At 41.9% G+C, this 27,361-nt stretch overlaps 1 protein-coding gene across 1 annotated transcript in view; it reads left to right on the top strand.

Annotated features, from left to right (window-relative positions):
• ADGRL3 (adhesion G protein-coupled receptor L3) overlaps positions 1 to 27,361 on the top strand; it is a 707,807-nt gene that overhangs the window by 616,651 nt on the left and 63,795 nt on the right. The window contains exons 21-23 of the mRNA XM_063128914.1: positions 12,251 to 12,277; positions 18,031 to 18,199; positions 26,007 to 26,132. Of these exons, the coding sequence (XP_062984984.1) occupies positions 12,251 to 12,277; positions 18,031 to 18,199; positions 26,007 to 26,132 (322 nt within the window). The remainder of the gene's footprint in view (positions 1 to 12,250; positions 12,278 to 18,030; positions 18,200 to 26,006; positions 26,133 to 27,361) is intronic.

Below are 27,361 nucleotides of genomic sequence, written 5' to 3'. Positions count from 1 at the left end.
CTTGCAAGCGGTGGACACACCCAATACGGAAAGTCCAGCCGTGGCTACCGCTGAGACTTCTCCACAACCTCCACTACTGCCCATAACTGAACCACAGGAGTTACCTCCAACTCTGGGAAGGGGCATTACTCTTTCTATTGCAAAAAAGCTTGCTAAGAAAGCAAAAAAGATGAAACACACCATATCTGGCTCGGAGGAGCAGAGGAAAAAGACCAAAAAGAAGTCTCTCAGAAAATCGACGCCGAGAGATACTTGGCCGATAACTCCTCCCCCGACACCGACTATCTCGGTACCGACGGACAGTACGGCGCCGTGCACATCGACCACCGACCCTCCGCACCCGATGCCGCCACTGCCGCCTCCGTTACTTCTCTCACCTATACCGACCGTTCGACCCCTCTCACGACGGGATCAATGTCAAACATCGATATCGGAGGGCAAGGTACGGGACACTTTGCCCGTACCCATGCCCCCAATCCAAGACCAGCCACACAGAAGGGAGCACAGACATGACTCCTCTGACTACATGTTCTCACACCGTTCACGAAGGGACTACTTCTATAATGATCCCCCATCAAGATTTAGGGAGAGATTTCGCTCTCCATTCGACATGGACAGGCACACCCACTAACCACTAACCTCACGAGTATCTAGACCCTCTGCCACAGTTTCTAACCCAACAATCCAGCCTATCATTGCAGTACAGGATGAGGACATTCCTCCTCAACAATATGCTGCTTTAACAGACCAGCACGTTAACCACAATTACCACTTTCTGGGACACCATCCAGACTTGTTTCTGATTCATTGGGACTAACACAATCTTAGACCATCCCATCGGCTCAGGTTTTACCACACCCAGCTCCACGCCATTCTCCATCATCTGGACAAGATGAATATTGTTCCGATTCCTCCTCCTCGTCAACTGTACCTCCTTCAATAGCTTCCCCTGATCCTGAGGTTACCCCACAAGGAGGAATCTCCCCATCCGAAGACCTGGGACATTTTTCTGACCAGGTCGTACGAATGGCACAGGCATTGGGTTTACAGATTGAACAGTCAGCATCTACTATTCAAGACCCTGTATTCAACTCTATCATCTCTGATACAACAAAACCTGTATCTATACCAATGTTGCCTGCCCTCCTCGACACCATAAAACAATCCTGGAAGTCTCCATCGACAATGCAACCAACCTCCAAGAGGCTAGAGGGCATGTATAAAATTCAACAAAATGAAGTCGAGTTTCTATTCCAACACCCTGCCCCTAACTCTATCGTGGTAGAGGCAGCAAAGGGAAAGGACAGACATCACCATGCCTCCCCTGTCAATAGGGAAGGCCGTCGATTAGACCCTCTCGGTCGAAGGCTCTACTCTTCCTCCTCTCTTGCTCTTAGAGGCACAAATTACTAAGCAGTGATGTCTGGTTATCAACTCCTTTTATGGGAAAAGATGGGAAAACTCATGGACCATCTCCCAGATGACAAAAAGTCTCTAGCAAGACTTTTCCATGCTGAAGCTCTACGCCTATCACCCCAACAGATCCATACATCCAGACATCAGACTGACTGTATGGCTAAGACCCTCACGGGAACAATAGCACTCTGTCGCCACGCCTGGCTTCGATTGGCGGGACTTGCTCAAGAGACAAGATCCCGAACAGAAGACTTACCGTTCGATGGCCTTGGCTTATTCAGTGCAAAAACAGATGACGCTCTTGATACAGTGCATAAAGCTAGAACAACTGCTCGCAAGATCGGTTTTGCCCAACCGCAACAACAGTTTCAACGCCGCTGGTCTCGTCCACACACATCGTACTATCCGAATTGCCAACAACAATACCAACAAAACCAACCACGTCAACAACAACAGCAACAACTTTTTCAACAACGTAAGCAATTTACCACACCAAGGGGCAAGACCCTTTTCCGCAGGGGAGACAGCTCTTTTAGACGGCACCTTTGATAATTTTCTTGGCCCATATACTTACCTTTCCTCTGGAGTTTATTTTGATAACAGACTATCATATTTTTTCGAAACATGGAAAAGGATCACAACTGACTCATGGGTCCTCTTCAGAGAGGATACCGGATAGAGTTTGAAGACCTTCCTCCCCTCGGTACCATGCGGATAACACCACCAACACCTTCTTTGCTACAAGAAGTTGATATGCTCTTACAAAAAGGGGCTATTGAGAAAGTTCCCATGAATCAACATCACACCGGGTTTTATTCGTTATACTTCACGGTACCGAAGAAGGACGGAGGTCTTCGTCCTATCCTTGATTTAAGACTCCTCAATACCTTCCTACGGCCTAAAAAATTTAGAATGGTCTCGTTAGCCTCTATCATGCCACTCTTATCTAAAGGGGATTGGTTTGCATCCATTGATCTTCGCGACGCATATTTTCATATAGCAATTCAAGATTCCTACCGTAAATACTTAAGATTTGTAATTGGACACCATATCTACCAATACATGACTCTCCCATTTGGCCTCTCTACGGCACCGAGAGTATTCTCAAAATGTATGACAGTTGTATGTGCCTTTCTTCATACTAAGGGAATAGAAATCTACCCTTATCTTGATGATTGGCTCTTAGTATCACCCACAAAAGAACAGCTACGGAGATCAATAGATGCCACCTGCTCCCTTCTGCATGATCTAGGCCTTTATGTTAATTATGAAAAATCACAATTACGACCTTTACAGATGATACACTTCATTGGAGGAGTATTGGATTCGATAGCCGCTCGAGCCTTCTTGCCACCCGACCGATCTCAAAAGATCACACGCCTGGCAAACAAACTACGACAACAGCCAAACACCTCCACCTTCAACATCCAGCGACTGCTGGGCCTCATGGCTTCCACCACCAGCATTGTACAACATGCACGTCTAAAGATTGAGACCGCAACAGTCGTGGTTCATACACCATTTCGACACACAAAACGACTTCAACAAGACTCAGCTACATCTCCCTGCCCGGATCAGGGACTCTCTTACTTGGTGGACTCTCACAGCCAATCTAACCCAGGGACTGCCCTTCCGACAAGGACAACCAACCAAAATCTTAACAACAGATGCTTCGAAGACAGGGTGGGGAGCACACTCAGGTTCCCTAACAACTCAAGGTCAGTGGTCGAATGCAGAGACCCACGACCACATCAACATTCTGGAACTTCGTGCAGTCCAACGTGCCCTCATTGCGTTTGAGCTAGCGCTCACGGGGCATTTCATTCAAATAGCTTCAGACAATACTACAGTAGTAGCATATTTGAACAAAGAAGGGGGCACCAAGTCGAAGACTCTCTTATCTCTCACAATCAAAATCCTGCACTGGTGCATCCCCAGAAATATAAGCATCACTGCAGTTCATATCGCAGGTATTCACAACGTCCTAGCGGACCAACTCAGTCAATCTCAAGTAATGCCATATGAATGGCAACTACACAAGAGTATTCTATGCAGACTATTCAACATGTGGGGCACGCCACAAATAGACTTATTTGCAACCGAGTCGAACAACGTAGTCCCGCGCTTTTGCAGTCACGCCAGTCTAGGAATGAACTCTCAAGAAGACGCTTTCTCTCTCCAATGGAAAGACGGTCTCTTTTACGCCTTCCCTCCATTTCCACTCATAACCAGAGTACTAGCAAAAATAGTGACAGGCAATACCAGTTGTATACTCATCACCCCTTGGTGGCCAAGGCAAACATGGTTTGCCACACTCCTACGACTGTCGAAAAATCGATACCGAAAACTCCCACTCCTACCGTCGTTACTGACTCAGCAACACGGCAGGGTGAGACATCCAGACATTCATACGCTCCAACTTACAGTGTGGAGGATATAACAGCTTTCACTGCAATCCCTCTTAACCTATAAAGAGTGCTGGATGCTTCCAAAAAGCCTACAACAAGGAAATCCTACCAATGCAAGTGGAGAATTTTTACGGACTATGCTAAGAACAATCACTTCGACCCATTTTCCTCTAAAATTGAACAAATACTTTTGTTCTTACTGAACCTATCGGAAAAGAACTTGGCCACCTCTTCGATACGTGTCTACCTAGCAGCCATATCATCTTTTCACCCACCTATCGAGGGATCTATTGTTTTCTCACATCCACTCAAAGCGCTTTCTAAAGGGACTGAACAACTTAGCACCACCCAGTAGACAGCAGCTACCAGCATGGAGCATTTCAGTGGTCTTAAAGACCTTAACGTCCAAACCATTTGAACCTTTGGCAACGACAGGCCTTCGACTCCTATCTTGGAAAACAGCCTTCCTTATAGCCATCACTACTGCCAGACGGGCTAGCGAACTATCAGCCTTACGTGTTGACACTCCCTATTTAATTTTTCACAAAGATAAAGCTGTCCTACGTCCAGATGTCACATTCCTACCCAAGGTTGTCTCCGATTTCCATTTAAACCAAGACATTATTCTCCCTGCCTTTTTTCCTGCTCCCTCCTCTGAACTCGAAACCACCCTACACACTCTCGATGTTCGGCGATCCCTAGCATTTTATAAACAGTGAACAAATCCTTTTCGGAAATCACAACGATTATTTATTAGTCATGCTGGACAACGCAAGGGAATGCCAGTGTCTTCACAGCGTTTAGCATCCTGGATAGTAAGCACCATCACCCTTGCATACCAACTAGCCAAACTCCCATTGACATCACCGATCCATGCACATTCAACTACAGCAATGGCAACGTTGGTGGCTTTTGGAAAGGGAGTACCAATACCAGACATCTGTAAGGCAGCAACCTGGTCGAAGCCCACTACATTCGTAAGGCACTATCGATTAGACACCAGGGCCAGAGCAGATTGCTCCTTCGGCAGAGCAGTTTTGTCTTCAATACTGACATAGGACACCGACCCTCCTCGGTGGTAAGTCAGCTTGCTAATCTCCCATACTTGTGTGATGCACAGAGACCACAAAGAAGAAATGTAGGTTGCTTACCTGTAACCATAGTTCTTCGAGTGGTCATCTGTGCATTCACACAACCCACCCGCCTACCCCTCCCGGTGTAGAGGTTTTCTCCTAGTACCTAGGTGACAATGTCTTTGTTTCTACATAAACCCATAGGCTTTTTCCCCACAATTCTAAGTTTTCAGTGTGTAAGGCCATCATCGGTACCGAAGTATTCCTTCGCTACCTAGCGCTACTGTAATGACTCCGTATTAGCTAGAGCTTTTTCGTTGATCTCTACTCTTTTCGGTGTCAATCTCCCTATTGATACTGAGAATTCTTCTCGACTGCGAGGCCACAATGTCGGTCTCCAGGAACTGAGGAGAATCGGGCGGGAACCCAGACATGTGCAGTGCGTCATGGGGGAGGGGTTCCTGCCCAAAACGCCTCAGCTATGGAATTTTCCCGAACGAGACTCCACGCAGGCGCAGAGCCCATACTTGTGTGAATGCACAGATGACCACTCAAAGAACTACGGTTACAGGTAAGCAACCTGCATTTATGTGCAGGGAAATAGCATCACTCAGGACTACATCTTCTATCCTTGATTAACAGCTGGAAGCCAATGGACAGAAGTATTTTGCTTGCCTGGATCAAGCCATTTCAGCACCCTGGCTCCTTGTTTTTGTTAGTAGGCAAAACACATTCTATAGAAGAATTACCCAACCTTCCCTTGGCTCACTAGCTGGACATTGTGTCTCACAAACTATATCTTTTATTCTTTCTTCCTTTAGGCCATTTCTATCACACCCTTCACCCTAATAGATTACAGGGTAGCATACAATAATGAAAGGACAATGCTATAAAAATTAATACAGCAATACGTCCAGCCTTCATACAACAATAAAACTAAGAGGCGAGAAGACCATAAAAATTACCAAGCAGAACCAAGGCAATGAAACCAATTTAAACTGCCTGGGCAAGTACAAATGTTTTGATATGCTGTGGAAAAGATCTTAGTGTTGGCACCAGCAAACTTCCTCAGGGAGGCACATAAAGAGTCGGGGTGCCACCACAGAAAAGGCCCTCTCCTTTGTATATACATAATATTCTTGAAGAAGGGCCTCACATGTTCTTATTTTGCTAAGGGATAAAATGTGAATGAAAAATGGGGCAGGGAGAAGAAAGGCCTCAAGTGAGGATTTTAATGCAGAGGCAGGATGGTTTGGAAAGAGGCGCTCCTGGAGGGATTTGGTTCAAAGCTGTTTTTTATTATTATTATTATTATTATTATTATTATTATTATTATTATTATTTATATAGCACCATCAATGTACATGGTGCTGTACAGAGTAAAACAGTAAATAGCAAGGCCCTGCCGCATAGGCTTAAAGCACCCTAATCTTAAATTGGACTTGGAATCAAATAGGCAGCCAGTGTAATTATTTAAAGATTGGTATAATAGTGTTCCACCTAGTTAAACCATTCAGAATTCTAGCTGCCAAATTCTGATACTTACAAGTGATCTCGAAGGGCAGCCCTGCATATAAAGCATTATAGTAATCCAACTGGGAGTTTACAAGAGCCTGGAACACTGCAGCTAAGCTATTCCTGTGCAAGAATGGCTTCAGTTGGCAAACCAGCTGAAGCTGCTAAAATGTACTACATACCATCAAGGTCAGCTGGGCCTCCACTGACAATTCTGTATCAAGGAGCACCCCCCAAACTGCATACCTGTTCTTTCAAGGCTGCATATTGATTTCATAGTCCTGACAACCACCTTCCCACAGTCTCTGTCTTGACAGAATTTATCTTCAGTTTATTGGCCCTCACCGAGTCCATTACTGCATCCTGACAATAGTTCAGCATCTATACAGCATCATCTGATTTAGATGAGTAGCCTCAGGATATTGATGACATCTCACTTCAGACCCCTAAATGACCTCACCTAGTGGCTTCTTACATATGTTAAAGAGCATGGAGGATAAAATGGAACCTTTGGGACCCCACAGCCATGGTGCTGAGAAGAAAACACATACCCCAATAGTATTTTCTAAAATAGATTCTGCAGATATGAGCAATACAATACTATTGTATTGCTTTGGCTGTCTCAACGTAAGGCAGTTATTGTGCACTCATGATTGTTCACTCACAGAAGTCCATGGGTCCTTTCCATGACGTCATCAACCTCTGATGCCTCTACCACAATTATATCTTTCATCTCCGGATCTTTCTCCTGATGTTCACGATCGTATCTCAGCATGTCTTTCAGATATCTCAGCTTGGTTGCTTCATCGTCGTTTGAAACTTAATATGGCAAAGACTGAATTGCTTGTTTTTCCTCCTAAACCTTCTCCTCATCTCCCATTCTCTCTTACTGTCAATAATGTTACGCTTACTCCAGTCAAGGAAGCTCGTAGTCTTGGCTTTATATTTGATTCCTCGCTCTCCTTTATTCCTCATATTGAGACAGTAGCTAAATCCTGTCGTTTCTTCCTGCATAATATTGCCAGGATTCGACCATTTTTGTCTGTCTCTTCTGCCAAGACTCTTGTTCATGCATTGGTTATTTCTCGGCTGGACTACTGCAACCTTCTTCTCACTGGCCTTCCTTCTTCTCACATCAGTCCGTTGGTTTCTGTTCACCACTCTGCTGCTAAGATCATCTTCTTGGCTCGCCGCTCTGACCATGTTACTCCACTTCTGAAATCTCTTCATTGGCTTCCAATTCACTTTAGAATCCAATATAAACTTCTCCTGTTGACCTACAAAGCTTTTCACTGTCTAGCTCCTTCCTATCTCTCCTCTCTCATCTCACACTATTGCCCCGCTCATGCTCTTCGCTCCTCTGATGCCATGTTTCTCACCTGCCCAAGGGTCTCTACTTCCCTTGCTCGGCTTCGTCCATTTTCTTCCGCTGCCCCTTACGCCTGGAACGCTCTTCCAGAACATTTGAGAACTACAAGTTCAATCGCAGCTTTTAAAGCTCAGCTAAAAACCTTTCTTTTTCCGAAAGCTTTTAAAACTTGATTTTGCTCTGACTTTATACTGTTAGTTTTACCCTACCCTGTGCCTATTTGGTGCATTCTATTCCCCTCCTTATTGTTTTATTATGATTTTATTAGAATGTAAGCCTATGCGGCAGGATCTTGCTATTTACTGTTTTACTCTGTACAGCACCATGTACATTGATGGTGCTATATAAATAAATAAATAAATAAATAAATAAATAAATAATACCATCATTTTAAAGTGGGAATCCGCCATTTTATAAGTCACCAAAATGCAGTAATAAATCTAAAGTAAAGCTGTAGGATTTTTGCTTAATGTAGAGACGCCCTTTGTCTCACAATATACCATGGTGCATTAAAATACACCAAGGTATCAGGAAGTATCAAGAAGATTACATTTGCCCTGTCTTTTTGCCATCAGAGATTGTCAATCAGAATGACCAAGGCTATTTCAGTCCCAACCCCTAGGCAGAAACTGGATTGAAATGGCTCTAGTTCATCCATTTTACCCAAGAGTGCCTGGAGTTGAATAGCCACAAACTTCTCAAGTGCATTGTCAAAAAAGGGGCCTATTTGTGACTGCGCAATTGGTTACAATCTTCAGGGTCTAATCAGGTTTTTTTTTAAAGAAGTACCCTCACCACCATCTCTCTCAAGACAGCCAGGACCATCACTTCCTGTCAGTTCCCTTCAGCTCAATGTAAGTAGACAAGATGGACAAGATGGTTGTTTATAGATGGTTGGCCAAACCTCTCCAAGGACCATATATTCACACCACTTTAACTGAAACTGATCTCACTAGTGGTCTGGGCGCTTTCTCAGGGACTGTGGGCTTTGCTAGACGAGGCGTTAGCGCGCTTTGAGGCCCGGTTTCCCGGGCCCAGGCCACACTAAAGCCTCCCCTAACGCGCCATAAGCGAAGTCGCTTATGGCGCGCCTTTTCCGCAGCCTCAGCCTAAGGCCGGGGCTGCAGAACGTCTAGCAAGGTCCGTGGCTTTTTGCGGCTACTCGCTTACTCGCGAGTAACCGGGAAAAGCCACGGACTGGGCCGGGGGGATCCGGGGGGGGACATGGGGGGGAAGGCCGGACCAGCAGGAGAGGGAGATGGCTCAATGTAAGTAGGACAGGGAGGGAGATGGCGAAGGGCGACACGGGACAGGGAGGGAGATGGCGAAGGGCGACACAGGGGACGGGACAGGGAGGGAGGGCGGGGAAAGAGGGGGCAGGGGGCTTAATTTTAAAAAGGGTGGGGGGCTTAATTTTAAAAAAAGGCTCCTGCCTTGTCCCCTTTAACAAAACAAAAAAATGGCCGACGCTGCAGGGCTTCCGTAGTCCCTGCGTGTCGGCTGTCTAGGAGGCGGGGCGGCGCGCGCTAAAGTTAGTGCGCCGTCTCCCCTCCTCCCTGCCGGCTTATCTGGCAGGGTCTAGCAAGGCCCTGTGTCAATTATGGGATGATAAAATGTGTGCTAGGGTTACTGCTCAGTTTTCTGTCTCCAACCTGATGGCCACAGGCACCTAATGAGCCTGCAGACCAACCTCTTGGTGCCTGCCAGGCTCCTGGTCCTTTCTGGTTTTTATTTTATTTCTGGAGTTTTTTTGTAATGAAAAAAGAAAAGAAATAATTGGGAGGATAGCATGCTGCAAAGTGATGCACTGCCCTCCGGTTCCACCTTTATTTGGATTCCAAAGATTGGCTTTGTGTTTTTGATGCTCGGCCCCTCCACCTCTGCCTTGTACTTTAGTTTCTTGGACAAATTGCTTTTATTTTACTCTCACCAGTTTGCCTTCTGGGAAATGTGTGTTTTGTGACCAGTCATGCACATTATGGCAGTCATTTTGTGAGAACAACCATGACTCTTCCACAAAATTCTAAAAGGGTCCACCAACCTAAAAAGATTGTGGACCCTTCTGGTCAGTTATGTAAGTCCTAATAGGTCTCAACAGGGACTGAGAGAGCGACGTGTCTGGCTAGAGTCCTGGGGACTTCCAAACTGAGGGGAGGCTCTGCAGTTTTTGGAGGGCCCTTAGGTAGGACACTGTCAGTGCTCAGTGAAATGTTGGGACGCAACACCACCTTGACTTCACTGACACGTGGTTGCCCATCCTCTCCTAGACCAGAATTTGGGCCATCCAAATTCACAGTAGCAAAAAGAAATAATTTTTTTTTAAAGGGTAAATTTTACCTTTTTAACCCTCCATAGGGGTTTGCTGGTGAAACTCAGGAGCAAACTGCTGATATTTTTTCCACTTCTCCCACCAAGTTCAGGGGCACAGTGGCCCACAGGGGTCTGGAGAGAGTTGAAAGGGGCCCCCAGGCTCCCTTAGAAGCTGTATTTAGTTATAGTTACGTTTATTGCTATTTGATATCTGTTGTAAATAGTTACTGTTGTCCATTTGTTATGTTGTTGTTAGCCGCTTTGGGCACAATTTTGTGGGAAAGCAGCAGGCAAAACAATAGAAGAACAATAGAAGATTGTTGCCCACCCCTGCTCTGGGTCTAGCCGTGAGTGAGGAATTGTAACAGCTGCTCCTTTTCACAATGGCAACAAGTTTGGGGCCAACAAAGAAGGCGGGGCAAGTGAGCAAGCAGGCACCAACGTCTCCTGCACCTGCACCATGATTTTGCCCTGCTGTGTTGGAGAGTGAGCTACACCTTTTATTCAGCCACAAGCAGTTTCCTACATCACAATTTCTGGGTCGCAGGTTACTCACCCCTGCCGTAGAGTCTGGCTATAACTTACCTTCACAATACAGCTGAAAAGAAGAAAGTCCTGCTGGCCAACAGGCTTTTTATCGCTTGTTATCTTACTCCTCTGATCTCCCCATCATCTCAGTTACTAGGGGAAATTGTCTGAATGAGATCACGAGAGAGAAATCCCACTGACTAGCTCAGCTTAACCTTAAGACAAGACGACTCAAAGCTTTTGAGTCAACCTTCAGAATTCTCAAAACTCAAACCAATGTGGGAATGTCACGTGTAGTCATGCTTCAAAACAGTTGAAAGTGCTCACAGGGTCAGCAGTAATAGATACAAGGAGGAAAATGGGGTTTTGAGACACTGGCTTAATCTACACCAAGCAGGATTTTGCACTATGAAAGTGGCATGAAAGCAGTATATAAAAGGCAGGAACCACACCAAGCAGGATATAGCACTATATGGTCTATGTCAATGGGCCCCAACAGTTGTTGGTGCATTGCAATACCGCTATAAAGCAGTAGTGTGGCTCCTGCCTTTTATGTACTGCTTTCATGCCACTTTCATAGTACAATATCCTGCTTGGTATATATTAGGCCATAGTGAAGTTGCATAGGTAGAAATGTCATGTTATCTTTTAAGATGAGAAATTGACGCTTTGCTGGCTAATCTCACATTATAGTTCATTCCACCTTCTCTGGAATGACTATTAATTTCTGTGTCAAAAATGCAGCATGAAAATCAATGATCAGTCACAGTCCGTGCCTTTAGATGGGGGAAAAAAGGTCGCTGACAACCAAGGGCAGCAAAAAAAGTACTTTTAACTCGGTGGTTTGTTTTGTTGTTGTTGTTTGGTTGGTTACTACTTCTACTCAGCAATGACCAAGAGAGCATTTTGAGAAGATACTAATGGCATTATCTGTAAAACAGGATAATGGAGTCTGACTCATATAGGGAAGGAATCAAGGACATGTTATTGTTAAGAGCTGATAATAAAACAATAATGTAGAGTGTTTCCCCATGTGAAGAGTTTGCTTATATATTGGGTAAAGAATGCTAAGGCCTGCTGTAATATCATTAAAGCTTGACTGAAACTTCACTAGTAGCAAATTTCTAAACCTATTGGTATTTTGAAAGCCGAACAAGGACAGCCAACTGTGTATGAGTAGCTCTTCACATAAAGAAGGGTGACATCACTGCTGTCCCTAGGGGGAACCAGCCTGGTTTTGGGATGCCTAATGTGGCCCGTAAAAGGCGGATTCTCAATGATACGGTAAACCTATTCCAGAGCTCTACTATTTCAGGCTGCAAGTGGGACTCAAAGGATGGAATGCTTTCTTCTGGGGGGGAAACACATTTGTTGCTACACATAGAAAGATGCCCCCTTTCCCTGATCATACTTTTCTCTCTGATACGTTCTCTTTGTGTATGGAATGATTAGTATTCCATTATAAGAACTCCCACATACAACCTGCAGTAATACACTTGGTTGCAGTGCAGTTCTAGCTTTCTGTTACTTGAACTGGGGATAAGCTTGTTTGATTGCTTACCTATATGGTAACTTTTTATCATTATATTCTAATGTTGACATTCTTGTCTTTATGTCTATGCATTCTTCAGCTTTGAGGATAACAGACCCTTCATCAAGTAAGAATGACCTGAATGACTGATAAATTCCATTTATCAGTGTGGTCCCATGAACTGGCTGTCAGATCAGTATTTAAAAATCATTTACAGCTTCTGTCATTCACATTTGAGAGAGGCAGAAGAGCAAACTGGGCAGGAAAACCGTAAGGCCTACAGTTCCTATGCTTCATGTTTCTTGATTGGCTGTCATCTGGACTTTCTTGTGATCTACTATAGTACAGACTTGGGATACCTCCACAAAGGCTCCCTGGTGTGTTATAATGGTGCGTCAGAGCATGCTGAATGCAAGTTTGGAGTGCTAATTTTACCTTGGAATGGTTAATATAATTCAGGAGTAAATGTTCAAAGAAATTCAGGAGTACTAATGCTCTTCATTTTAACTAATATTTCAAAAGAAAAGTCCTGAATTGATTATTCTGGGCAACTCATGGCAAATTTTACTTTAAGTATCAGTTCTAATCAATCAATGTTTGCATGGTAATATTTAAATATTTCACTTCCGAATTTAAAAATGATGCCTTTGAATAAAACAGGTCTGCATAAAATTGTTAAAAGTTAACAGAAACAACAAAGCACCAATTATGGGCCTTGGATAATAATGTACTATCCTGCAAGAAAAACTTTGAATCAGGAGCATAAGTAATACAAGTGTCTATACTTTACAGTGGACTTTCAGTTTGTTCTTCTGGTGAAGAGTCCTTTGTGTTCATTTACGTTGACTCATTTTCATCTCTGTCATTCTTTACCTCTTTTGCAAGATCGGGGAATGTATTTAAGAAGCTTTCACTTTACTGGCAAGTGTCTTTTTGGCATCAAAAACAATCCAAACTGTGCAATTTCTGCTTAAATCTCAAAGATTTTTCTCAGTGATAAACTAGCAATGCTAGATTAACTCTACTGTTAGATGATACAAACCCCAATATTAAATGAAATGGTAACTGTTCTGTGTGAATGGCATTGCATAAAGTACGAAAAAGTAGTTGTAGGCTATATCAGATGAAGTTGCAATATTGTTTTATATAGATTCTTGAAGACATGCAGCCCAGTCTCTACATACCAAGGAGCTCTGATGCACTTGGATGGTAGGACAAGCTCAGAGTCTTGTGCAGAACTGCCCTCCCTATTAAAATGCACAGGAAAGCCTACATGCAGGAGAACTCCATGGGAGCCTCCAGAGATCTTTGGACTGGAGCTTCTACATTTATAGAATAAAAATATTTTGACCACAATCTAGCATTTATCTCCCCCCATGTGGAGATAAGCAGGCTACTCTGCTTCCGCATTGGAAGACTTTTGCTGTTCAGGGGCTGCTATGAAAAGCATAGTGCTTTTTCTATATATAGTCCATGTGTATGTAGCAGCTACAGTGTGTGTGCTCCAGAGCTTTCCAAATTACTTCAATGGCAGGTTCCATTTCACTTGCACATCTATTTGCCCACAAGGATCTCTACTCAACATTAAAGGTTAATGTAGAAACCAGCACAGACATGAGATTTGCACGCACATTGGAACTCTTGCAAATATTTGGACTGGAGCTACATAATAAACCAATGCTTATACAGTAAAAAGATTCTCTCTCTCTCTCTCTCTCTCTCTCTCTCTCTCTCTCTCTCTCTCTCACACACACACACACACACACACACACACACACACACAGAATTACTACACCCACTTCCACTACATTTCTCCAAACCACAAACTTCTTAACATTCAAGCTGGATCTTTAAAGGAGAACCAGTTTATGATTCATCTCAGGGTAGAGGATGCTGGATGAAATTAAATGATCAGAGAGTGCAATCTGACTTGTACACTGAAGATTTTTGTTTGTTTGTTTTAGACTGTGGTTTGGTGATCAAAAGAGCAACCCTAAACTCTCCGACGGAGCGCTCCAATATCAGAGCCTTCGATCTTATCCTATTTCCTTCCCAGGCTCTTGCCAGCAAGGCAGAAGTGAGCAAGGTGGCATTTTTCCCTCCCCTCTGTGGGATTTTTCACTCAGGAAGAAAATGTAACTCTACAGGGTTGGTCGAAATATTACCCCATGTTCCCCATTCCCTGAGGTTGGAGTCCCAGGCTTAGGAAGGAAGTGGCTGCACAGGTTTACGCGGTCAGATCTCCTCTTCCGAAGGCAGGGGCCTTCCCAGGGATCACAGGATTGCTCTCAAAATGTGCCCCTTTATGATAATATTTTAACAGCTGTCCATCTTGCAGGGAAAAGTTTTGTGTACATTTTTAATTTGTCTATATATTACACGTACAATATTGAGGGGGGAAATACACAAGAGTGGTTCTAGTTTGTTACATGTATAATATTGATTTTCTTTCAAACTACCTGAAGAAATCATCCCACTTTGGGAATGGATTTAATATCATGAAGAAGAAAAATTCTTAGGAAGCAGATTCTATATATCACCCACTCCAATATTTAAACAATTATAACACAGCCAATAAAAACAAAGGTTGCTGCAGTCATAATCCCAGTGGTTTAAGAAGTGATAGGCATTACCTTATGAATGATTATTGAGCAATTACATAGTGCTTTAGAGAGTAATCCTAAACTTTCAGGGAGGGCAACTGAAGGGACGTTGGATGTTACATGGCTTCCCTTTTCCACCAGTGGACTTTCTTCTCTGCAGCTGGAGAAAGACTTGGTCAAGTCTCACCAAAATCTTACACTGATAGATAGTTGCCAACTCTCTCACTTTTTTGATCAAACGTGGAGCAGACATGGAGCAGAAAGAAAGGCTTGATTAATTCCAGTTATCCATGCCAGGTGAACCTGACTTGGAACTAAAACCAGATCAATGAGAATATGAAACATGCTTTCTGCTTACCATTGGTCATCAACTGCACAACCATAATAATAAGAAAAAACATAATAAAAATAGGACTTGTTGAAAAACACTTTGCTATAATTGATAGTTATATCATAATGTCTGTGTCATAGAGTAATTAAAGGAATGATCCAGTTGTAATTGATGCTATGACCCAGTTAATAGTTTCTCCCCCTTTGGTTAAACATGACGAGTTCCTTTGAATCATTAATCAACTGGATTTTAACATCTTTATAGATGAATTCTGATTTTTCCCCACCTCAATCTGTCACCAATCTTCTTGAACTATTGCCCTCAGAATATTCCAAATGAAATAGTGTTTATGCTGATGAAATAGATACTAATACTAAACTAGCCTTGAATATGACACGTCTGTTAATCATAAATTCTAATATTACTCTTTAATATCACAAGGTTATAATATTGACTCATGTTCAGTTTGTAATTCATAAACTTCTCCTAAAATGTTCTCTACAGTGATACTATGTAGCCAGTTCTAAGTTATACCTGTTCATTCCTTTTTCATTTTTGTGTAACCTTTGCACTTATCCTACAAAATTTAATTCTAGCTTTCTAATGTATCACTTTAAATGTTCAGACAGCTTACCCCCCCCCCCTGGAATGTTTGCATTCCAACACACACACCCCTGGACATCATCCTTTCCTATTACAGTGAAAAGAGAGAAATTATTAAGATATAACATAGTAAAGATGATTCAAGCGAATAAGCCAGCCTATGACAACAGGAAGACAAACAGGCCAGCAAAGAGTCACAGTACCTGTCCAGCTAAACCCTGTGCAAAAGGTGGTTCTGTATCCATGTGGTGGGGAGGGCTTGAGGTTTTGCCCACTAGTCCTGCTCCCTCATTGTGCTCCACATGTTGGAATCGGAAATGTAGACATTTTGCTGCAATCACATTTATACCATCACCATTCTAGTTATAGTCAACCATCATGATGTAGTTTAATGGAGTAAACCTCTTTTGGCCCCAATAAACACCAAATTTATTTATGAGGCACCAAAATAATATTAAAAACATCCCAAAGGTATATCCTTCCTAGAGTTTTCTACTCGTTAAGACTTTTATTTCCCACAAGTGTTCCAGGAAAACTATTCCTTGAATGTCTTCCTTCTGGTAATCTCCTTATATTTTGATCATACACTTTTGAACAGAGAATGAGATTCTCTTCTATTTTGTTTTTGTACAGTGCCATAGTACATTTTAAGCACTTTAGAATTATTATTATTATTATTATTATTATTATTATTATTATTATTATTCCACATAATAATTTTCAATCCACATTTGTTTATGTCTAGTTTGTAGCTTCTGGTTCTTGTACCTGAATTCCCTTCCACACTAATTTTAAAAACTATTATTACTAAAAGCTACACCGACTTTAAAATAGTTTTGTATCTTGTGCAATAATCCTAGTTGCTTTTCTTTGTAACTTTTTTCGCTTCAGTGGAGATGTTGGAGTGAACCCGGTCTTCTGACTTTTGCATATAAACCCACATAAGACCACTTTCTAATTTGATGTTGATCCATTAATTGTTACTCAATAACACATTTTTTACACATTTGTAATCACTTCTTGCCTACAGTTCTGACAGTTTCTTAGAAAATGTCACATGGGTCTACATAAAAAAAACAACTTTGCTTCATAACGTATTAAGTTCAGGTTGCCAACACAGAGAGATGCTTATACTGATACCTATATTGTTCTTGACTGCTGTTAAGATCATCCTAATCTCCTTTTAAGGCTTCTATTATGGGAAATGCTTTACCAGCTGTGTGCTCATAGCATGGAAAAGACCCTACACAACATGATCCCCCATCTGCACACTGAAACTAACAAAACCAACCTTGGTATTTAAAATTGCTAGTTTCACTAGGGCCACCTGCTATTTTCTCAGCGTCACTCTTTTCTGGCCTTAATATTTGCATGTGTTTTTTTCTGGTTTCAAAAGGTGTTAGGATGATGCCATTTAGGTTAGCCCCCAATTGCTCCAAATATTCCCAGGCACATTATTTATACTGACTGTTGTAGCACCCTGGTTCTGCCTTTTTTGCTTTTTGTAGAGGCAAGCACCATAGATACAGATATAGATATAACCCCATTCCTTTGGGGCCATATATATTCTTTTTTCACATACTTTCCAGTACTATAGCTAGATAGTCCTGATATTTGTCCAGTTGGACGGACAGCATTTCATTCCTGATAGATACTAATAACTACAAAATGTTGAAATTTCTACTAAAAACAGGGAGGGGGGCAAAGCAGTCATGCAAAACTTTGAAAAGCTGGTCCCCAAACTGTACTTCATGTCAGTTTAATTTTTATTTCATTTGAAAATCTCATATACAAAGTATTAGGGAGTCAAGCCAACTGCCATAATGTTCAAAGTCAAGACAATTAATGGAATAGTTTTGTGGGCAGTTCTACTTCACAAGCCTCTTCGAAAATAGCAGGAGATTCCCAAGAGCACTAGCGTGTTCTTAAGCTGCTCCCCTGCTTTTCAGTAGGATGAATTCTGGCACAAATGTGTTTTAAATCAATGGGCATGGAAGGAAGGGAGGCAAATCTAAAATATGGTGCATTTTCCTCTGCCATGCAGCATCGACATATTTCATTACATTTACACTGCTACTGTCCAAAAACATTTGCTACAAACCTGCTTTGCTAAAGAAGCATTTTCATGCTCATAACATTTTCATAACTGCATTTTTCTCCAAGTTATAAATTTGGTAATAAACTTCATTGAATTCACAAAACATATTTCTCACAAATATCCTTCTAATGCTTTCCTCCTCCCCAAAGTATTGCATGAAATGATTGTTTTGTGCATTGAATTGTTTTCTCTAGGAATCAAAGACACATTTCCTTTCTGTCTTTTCTTTCTCTATTTCTCAACAGGTCATGGGTTATAGGTGCAATAGCTCTTCTCTGCCTATTAGGATTGACCTGGGCCTTTGGGCTTATGTATATTAATGAAAGCACAGTCATCATGGCTTATCTCTTCACCATTTTCAATTCTCTTCAGGGAATGTTTATATTCATTTTCCATTGTGTACTCCAGAAAAAGGTAAGGACAATTCTTCTTCCTCCTCCTCCTCCTCCTCCTCCTCCTCCTCCTCCTCCTTCTCCTCCTCTTCTTCTTCTTCTTCCTCTGTGGTTAAGAGAAGTGATATGCCTGTTTTGTTGCCTGGAGACTATACCAAAACTTTACTGACAGTGCCTTGCATTTTGTGTTACCATGCCTGCGCTTTCAGCCAGTTCACAGAACCATTAGAATGGTGCCAAACTTATCCGAAGTGAACCAATGGTAAAAGTGAGTAGGTCTGCCTGGGTACAGAATATTGCCATGGAGTATATAGGAGCTTGGGTTGTGGATATTTCCAAATTCCCCCCTCTGAACTTCCCCCCGGATTTAGCCATTCTAATTTATCTGGCCTTGTCTGCAGAGCAGCACTGATGTGGTAGCAATTTACTCATGAGAATGTTTGTGTAAATTTGTAAACCACCCAGAGAGCTTCGGCTATGAGGCAGTATATAAATGTAACAAATAAATAAATAAATAAATAAAATGGCAGGTTTAAGGAAGAAACTGTCATTAAGGTTGACAGGCACTAGAGAGAGCCTTCTCAGTGATGCATTCTCTCTAGCTTTTAATTGAAAGGGATCATATGGTACATTCTGGTGTTAGATATTAGAAATTCTGTTTTATTTTAAATGACATTTTAAAAATGTTCAAATTCAAGGTGCTTTTATAATTTGTTTATATTGTAAGCCCATGGCAAAGTAATAATTAAATAAATTTATTTATTTATTACATTTATATACCGCCTCATAGCTGAAGCTCTCTGGGCGGTTTACAAAAGTCTTCTTGGTAGATTATCTTTGGGAAGATACGGAGTTTGATGCTTTATTTCTACTTTTCATACACAAGTGTAGAAGGCAGATCCAAATACATAAAAGGAGGCTATATGGCAAACTGTAGTTAGTAAATTGTTACATTCCTGGTAAAGAACCCGATGCAGTCCAGAAATATATCACTATTAGTGACTTTGCCAAATTTTGTATTCCCTGGCTTGGAAATATGAATTTTGGTAGCTCTTAATGGTTGCCTCAAAGATGAGGTGAACATTGCACACACCCCCAATTCTTCTCTGGCTCTGATTAAAATGCCAGCTAGAAAAGGATTTAAGTCCTGCTTTTCTCACTCTCCTGCTTGCACCCACATGCATATATCCAAATATACTGGCATTGCTAGTAGCACTGGGACAATGACATTTCACAGTGCTCCAGGTTCTCAACTTTTAGCCATAGCAGTGTGGCTGGCTGGCAGGCAGAGGGTGGAAGAGGGTGGTGACACAGTTACAAGATGGCGTATACTTGACTCAGCAATACTATTAGCAAGAAGGGTCTAGGAATTGTTGTAGATCAACAATTGTTGAGCCAACAGAGTGATGTGGCTGCAAAAAAAGTAAATGCTATTTTGTCCTGCATTAATAGAAGTATAGCTTCCAAATCACACGAGGTACTAGTTCCGCTCTATCCAGTTCTGAGTAGATGTATTGTGTCCAGTTCTGTGCACCAAGAAGGATGCAGACAAGCTGGAGTGCATTTAGAGGAGGGCAACAAGGATGATCGATGCCCTTATAGGCCTCTTCCAACTCTGCTATTCTATGATTCTATGACTTATGACATGAACGAGACCTTGTTGTGTCACATCCTGTTAAAGAATAGAAAGCAATAATGTTCTGATATTTATTCTCCCCAAGGTTGGTAGCAATTTGATGCCGAGGGACTGATCTGGTGTTAATATTTTGCCAATCCTGGTAGTAAGGCCTGGGGATAGATTGCAGTAATACTAATTACAGTAATGTTTGTATCTGTAGCAATAATTTGATTTCAAGCATTATATTAGAGGATGTGCATATTAACAAAATTTACAGGAGAGCATCATTCAAATTGCATGCCTTTATGGGCATTCAGTGGTGGCTTTGTTATTCAGTATATACATTTTGTGATCCAAAGAACCTTCATAGACCAGCACTTGATCGTCTTGCAGATCCAAAGCAGCAGTGGCCATCCAGTATTTACCAGTTCTTACTTGTTCCCTACTTCATCACAAAATGCATTCATACAATGTGGAGATGCTGACATCATCACACTTGCAACTTGTTTTTATTGGACCTTTTTGATGTCGCTGTAAAAGCATTCATAATGGTATCAAACCATTGAGTGAATGATACGCCATAACGGTTTGTCAGCAAAATCTAGAAACGTTTGACAGTCTTTGAACTGCTGAATCTTGGAATGGATGAGATGCAATCCATCAAATACAATTATTATTTTGCATGATTTAGGGCACAATCCGATCCGGATGCCTGGCAGCCTCCTAACCCACTCCCCTCTTCAGTCCCCTCTGTCCCCTGCCCACTGGCACGCCCCCTCTCCAAGCTCATGGCTACAGAATCGGACTCAAAGAGTACTTATCAATGGAACCTTTTCAAACTGGGGAGAGGCAATGAGTGGGGTACCGCAGGGCTCAGTCCTGGGCCCAGTGCTCTTCAACATTTTCATTAATGATTTGGACGAGGAGGTGCAGGGAACGCTGATCAAATTTGCAGATGACACAAAATTGGGTGGGATAGCTAATACCCTGGAAGACAGAAACAAACTTCAAAGTGATCTTGATAGGCTGGAGTGCTGGGCTGAAAACAACAGGATGAAATTTAATAGGGATAAATGCCAAGTTCTACATTTAGGAAATAGAAACCAAAGGTACAGTTACAAGATTGGGGATACTTGGCTCAGCAATACTACTAACGAGAAGGATCTTGGAATTGTTGTAGACTGCAAGCTGAATATGAGCCAACAGTGCGATATGGCTGCAAGAAAGGCCAATGCTATTTTGGGCTGCATTAATAGAAGTATAGCTTCCAAATCACATGAGGTACTGGTTCCTCTCTATTCGGCCCTGGTTAGGCCTCATCTAGAGTATTGTGTCCAGTTCTGGGCTCCACAATTCAAGAAGGACGCAGACAAGTTGGAGCGTGTTCAGAGGAGGGCGACCAGGATGATCAGGGGTCTGGAAACAAAGCCCTATGAAGAGAGACTGAAAGAACTGGGCATGTTTAGCCTGGAGAAGAGAAGATGGAGGGGAGACATGATAGCACTCTTCAAATCCTTAAAAGGTTGTCACACAGAGGAGGGCCAGGATCTCTTCTCGATCCTCCCAGAGTGCAGGACACAGAATAACGGGCTCAAGTTAAAGGAAGCCAGATTCCAGCTGGACATCAGGAAAAACTTCCTGACTGTTAGAGCAGTACGACAATGGAATCAGTTACCTAGGGAGGTTGTGGGCTCTCCCACACTAGAGGCCTTCAAGAGGCAGCTGGACTAGGGTGACCATATGCCCGGATTTGCCCGGATTTGCCCGGGTTTTTGATGACAAATCCGGGAGGGGGGGAATCCGGATTTTTCCAAAGAGCAGCTCTACTGAGAATTAACAAAAATGCTTATAACTCCATCATTTTTTAAGATAAAGACATGAAACTTGGCATGATTGTAGGTCTTAGGAAGGGCTTTAGTCGTACCAAATTTGAAACAGATCCGTTCATCCATTGATTTTTTAGGATTTTTTAAAAAAATTAAGGTTTTAAAATTATTATTAAAATCGTCATTTTTAAAGATAAAGAGATGAAACTTTGCACCATGATAGAATTTAGGTAGAGCTTTAGCCACACCAAATTTGAAACAGATCTGTTCATCCATTGATTTTTTTAGGAATTTTTTTTAAAATTGAGGTTTATAAATTATTATTTTTTAAACTGTCATTTATAAAGATAAAGAGCTGAAAGTTGGCACCATGATAGCTTTTAGGTAGAGCTGTAGCCATACCAAATTTGAAACAGATCTGTTCCTTCATTGATTTTTAGGAATTTTTTAAAATATGAGGATTTTTTTTTTTTAAAAATATTATTTTTAAAGATAAAGACATGAAACTTGGCACCATGATTGTTCTTAACAAGGACTTTAGCTATGCCAAGTTTCAAACAGATCTGTCCATCCATTGAGTTTTAGGATTTTTTTTAAAGTTTGAGGTTTTAAAAATATTTTTTTTAAATGACATTTTTAAAAGATAAAGGGATGAAAGTTGGCACCATGATAGCTCTTAAGGAGAGATTTAGCCATGCCAGGTTTGAATCAGATCTGTTCATCCATTGGTTTTTAGGATTTTTTTAAAAGTTCAAAGTTTTAAAATTATTGTGTTTTAAAACTGCTGGAGCCATATCCTTCAAACTCAGGTTGTCAAACCTCCTCTTTGGGGTTTCACATATTGAGCAGTTTCAGCCCTTGACATTAAGGGGATCTCCAGTCTTTAGGTAAACTGCCACAACACCCACCCTAATGTTAGAGTAGAGAAACTTGTAACAATTATACACAAGCTTTTTTAAAAAATTGAAATTAAAAAAAGCCAGCCATCCGGCTGGCCAGTAACAAGCCCTGTTAACAACAACAGCAGCTTAAAATGAGTGAAGATACAGTCAGAAAAGATATTTGAGGGAAGGGGAGAATGTAACACACAGAGTATAGCAAAAGCTTCAAAGTACAGCAAAACCTACAAAAGTAGGAGTGAGAGAAGTTAATTTCAGATACATTGAATCTCTCACTTGTTCTTTCAGTGATTTTAACATTAAGATGCTATGTAGAACAGATTTGTCTTAAATGTGTGCTGTAAAATCAGACATGTGACCAAGGCTATGTTCGGGTGGACACGCCCCCTTGGTACTGGACACGCCCCCTTGGGGGCCGACCATGTTGTCCTCCCTTTTGGTTTCCAAAATATGGTCACCCTAAGCTGGACAACCATCTGTCAGGGATGCTTTAGGGTGGATTCCTGCATTGAGCAGGGGGTTGGACTCGATGGCCTTGTAGGCCCCTTCCAATTCTATGATTCTATGATTCATGTCTAGGAGCTCGTAGAGCCAGCTAGTCGGAAGGGGCAGAAGCAGGGGCGGAGAGCCTGGGTCCCTGGGTCTGAGGCAGGAGCATTGTTTCCAGCTTCAGATCCAGGGTTTTTTAAAATTCCTATCACCCCTCAGATACTGTCTAGGGACCATAGGGTTGTTCTCTTTCAGCAGTCAATATCCCATCTTCTAAAGCCTGCAGTACAATACGTTTGATCTTCATTAATGGGGTTCCATTAGGAAAACAAAACACACACACACACACACCGTGTGTCCAAATTTGTTCTATCTTTCTCTCTCTCTCTCTCTCTCTCTCTCTCACACACACACACACACCAATAGCCCCACTTTTTTCAGTTCTTGTCTTTAGAGATTATGTTTAATTTCATTCTGTATCTTAATACACTATTTCTTTTGAGTGGATTTTTCACTGATATGCTTCTGAGCAAATACCAGCATTTGTTGTTCTACTTTATCACATACAGGGACTTAAGTACATAATGGTGCTTTAAATGTATTGCAATGTGAATTAAATCCTAATAATTAAAAATAAAAATGAAAATGAAATAATAAGGTTTCCTGCAGAAATAGTGGCAATTCCCTGGCCATGTGATTCATCATGAACCATTCACTTCAGATTCAGCACATTGTGCTTTGAATAGTTAATTTCTCTCGGGCCCATACATGGCAGTTGATGCTGAAATCTTTTCAGCTATGTGACATACTGACATATCTATGAGGGAGAGCTGGTTTCTTATAGTATGTCACGTAGCTGAAAAGTTGTTAGCATCAGGTGCTGTGTACGTTGATGGTGCTATATAAATAATAATAATAATAATAATAATAATAATAATAATAATAATAATATAAAGCACAATGTGGAAATGTGAAAAATGAACAACAAACGTGTTTGCTGCTTTTGTGCAGTGTTTAATCTTTCAGAAGTTAGCACCCAGATCTAGCGATGGTGCCACTGACAAACAACTGGTGTTTTCCTTCCAGAGAGCTTCTAGCCAAACATTTCTATGCCGACACAACTATGCACACTGTCACCATCTACCAATATAGGGTGAATGATTGTATATACTTGATTCCTGTGAATCCAAAGTAAGAATAAAAGCCTATGCGGCAGGGCCTTGCTATTTACTGTTTTACTCTGTACAGCACCATGTACATTGATGGTGCTATATAAATTAATAATAATAATAATAATAATAAGATTAAATATCTGAAGAGGGGGAAGAGGCAGGTGGCTGTGTTGAACATAAGAAATTTCCATGTTGCTGTAATACTTTCCTTAAGCCAACCAAAACATCACACACACACACACACACCAAACTGAGCAAGCTTTTGAGATCCCCAGACAAGATGTTATAAAAACACGATGTTATAAAAGTCAGTGGGGGAAATGTGACTAGCTGGTGAAGTCACGTTGTCTGCAAGTTCAGGCGAGTCCCAAGGTGTTGTGTTGGAAGAGGAGTCTGCAGGTCAGCAAAAGCCATGTGATGGGGTGTGTGTGTGTTGTTTTGTTGAATCCTCCATTTTAGGAAATATAAAATGAGAATAGCTGGACTTCATATTATTCGAAATGGAAGATCTAACATCTCCCATCCCACCCCAACATATCCGTTTTACAGAAGACAAACCAATGAGGCTCAGAGACAGATATTTGTGGTTTGAGCTGCAAGTGCCAAACCAACACAGCACAACAAAATATAAATTGCACATAAGGCATACTGGCGATGCTCAGAGAAACACCCAGCCCAATCACACACACACACACACACACACACACACACACCACCTGGCAAACCTCATTCACAGCGCAGCCAAAATGCCCCCTCGCCCCCCTCCATCGCTGCCAGCTCCACAGGATGCTTCTGTGCCACTTCCATTGCTGCAGCCACCCACCCGCTGGGGCCCATGTGAGGCCCAGGAACATTCTTGGAAATAAAGATGGCTCTGGAGACGGGCTCTCCATTTTGTAGCATGGCAGTCTCTGAGCTAAAACACGCTGTAACTAAAAAATCAGCTTAAAAATAATCAGGAGAGGCAAGGAGTTTGGTGGGTGCCAAAAGAGGAGCCTGAGCCTTTTTGCTGTTTGCACTTTCAAACCACATGTTGGGAAGCAACAAGAAAATGGACATGATTACAGAACTTTGTGATGGGCGAACAACAACTTTAAACTACTTTAATGGGTCACGTTCTTGCACAGTCTCCCTGTTGAAAAATAAAAATAAAAAATGGTTTTAAATAAACTTGTTTGCATGAGACTTCTCAGTAACAGATTATGAAGAAAAAGTCTGGTCAGGATACACCTTAATTTCCAAGCAGATAACTGGCTAATCTAAGTCCACCATTATTATTAGTCATTTCATGGCATTCTTTTTCACTTTTGAGGACCATGATTATCAATTTCAGATATTGTGCCAGTGGTTCCTAGTCAGGTGTATAGAGGATATAACATGTGAGGAACGGTGTCCTGAAAATGAAGTGTCATCCTAGGCAAATATTCTGGAAGGGTGTGTGTGTGAAAGTTATATGTATTTTCTCTCTTTTACTCTCCCTGCTTCTGAGAGAGAATTTTCTGGTTTTTTACATGTGTGCCAGAAAACAAACAATTATATCCAAGTACCAGTTATGTCTTAAGGGATATTGATTTTCAGCAATAAATATACTGAATTTGTTTTCTTTGCATTGCTTGAATTTGCCTTGGCAGGTCTGAGGTTATCAGTGAACATCCTAAAAGCAATTTCTTCTATGTGTGTCTTAAAATATAAAATTGCCAGATGAAATAAATATAAAGAATCAATGACTATTTAATGGTTTTCCCTCTATATGCTCACACAAAATCAATTTTCAAAGCTGAAGAATGGGTTTCCTGCTAATGAATGTTGCTATTTAATTGCTTAGGTACGTAAAGAATATGGGAAATGCCTGCGAACACATTGCTGTAGTGGGAAAAGTACAGAGAGCTCCATTGGCTCAGGAAAAACATCTGGGTCACGAACTCCTGGACGATACTCCACAGGGTCACAGGTAAATAGTTTTGCTTTAGCTTGAAGGGAATCTGAGCAGTTTGATGTCATACCTAAACCATTAATTGCTTGGTTATAATCTTTAGAACTCAGTTCAGTATCTGAAAACTTAGCTCCACATATACACACTTATCACATTAGGTTGTATTTGCATGATAATGGACTGGTGTATGTTATGCATAACATGAGACTTCTGCTTAAGATGAGATCCCTTATCTGCCATCTCCCATAATGTATAGGATTATTTGCCCCATGACTTGTCATCATCACATTGAGGGGGTGGTGCGGAGGCAGGTCCTCAGGCAATCTTAGTTGGACCTACCTTCTCAAGCCTTCCTTCCGCTCCATGTGTTTTAGCTTCCAGTGGACCCTAGCATTAGCTGGCTTGTTGGGATGCTCTCCCCCAGAAGAAAGCTCACTTCCCACTGAGTATGTAGAATTTGGCCTTGAGGAAATAAGCTCTGGAGAGGTCTGACTCCCAGCTGGGGCATCGTCTGTGAGAGCTTCCTCCCCCACTGGTACAGGCTGGCTGGTGCCTGGCACTGCCTCCTCTATTTCCAAATCTGATTCTGATTGATTACCTGAATCACCTTCTCCCAAAACAGGGTTAGTAGGGTTAGACATGACATTTTGGATGACACGATAGCTGCTTCATCTGCCCAGGGTGAGAAACTGTGGTAGTTGAAGCTAGGGTTTCCCCTGGGTGAGAGCCAGGGGGAGAAGCGTGGCCACACTCCAGGTGGATGCAGAATGAGCAGGTACTAAGGGAAGGAGATTGTGTAGAAATAAGCACTTTATCGCTTGGTTGGTAGTAGCCTGATGTCCATTTGTGACCAGTGGCTGGTTAACACAAGTGAGGATTGTTATTGTGTTGTTTTTGTGTGGTTGAGAGTGGGTTTGAATGGTGAGTGAGTGTTGTGAGTGAATAGGTGATGTAGGTAAGGATGTTCTTGGGAAACCCTGATGGAGGGGGTGCCACTATTCCAGTGATTTGGGGCAGAAGGAGATATGGCAGGAGGGGGTTGGGACATCAATGTAGAATGTCTACACACTGTTCCCCTTCTACCCCTCCTCCTCATGTACCTGGTAGCTCAACCTCTGAGCCTTCCTTCCTTGCAGTGCTGCTATTTAATGCCAGGTTGGTCCACAATAAGACGGCTCTTATCCATGATTTAATCATGGATGAGAAGGCTGACCTGGCATACATTACTGAGACTTGGGTGGGTGAGC

This window comes from Elgaria multicarinata, chromosome 6, assembly GCF_023053635.1.
Source record: "Elgaria multicarinata webbii isolate HBS135686 ecotype San Diego chromosome 6, rElgMul1.1.pri, whole genome shotgun sequence".
NCBI classification, from domain to species: Eukaryota; Metazoa; Chordata; class Lepidosauria; order Squamata; family Anguidae; genus Elgaria; species Elgaria multicarinata.
Note: the sequence above shows the minus strand (reverse complement) of the source record. Positions and strands in the feature narration are given on the sequence as shown.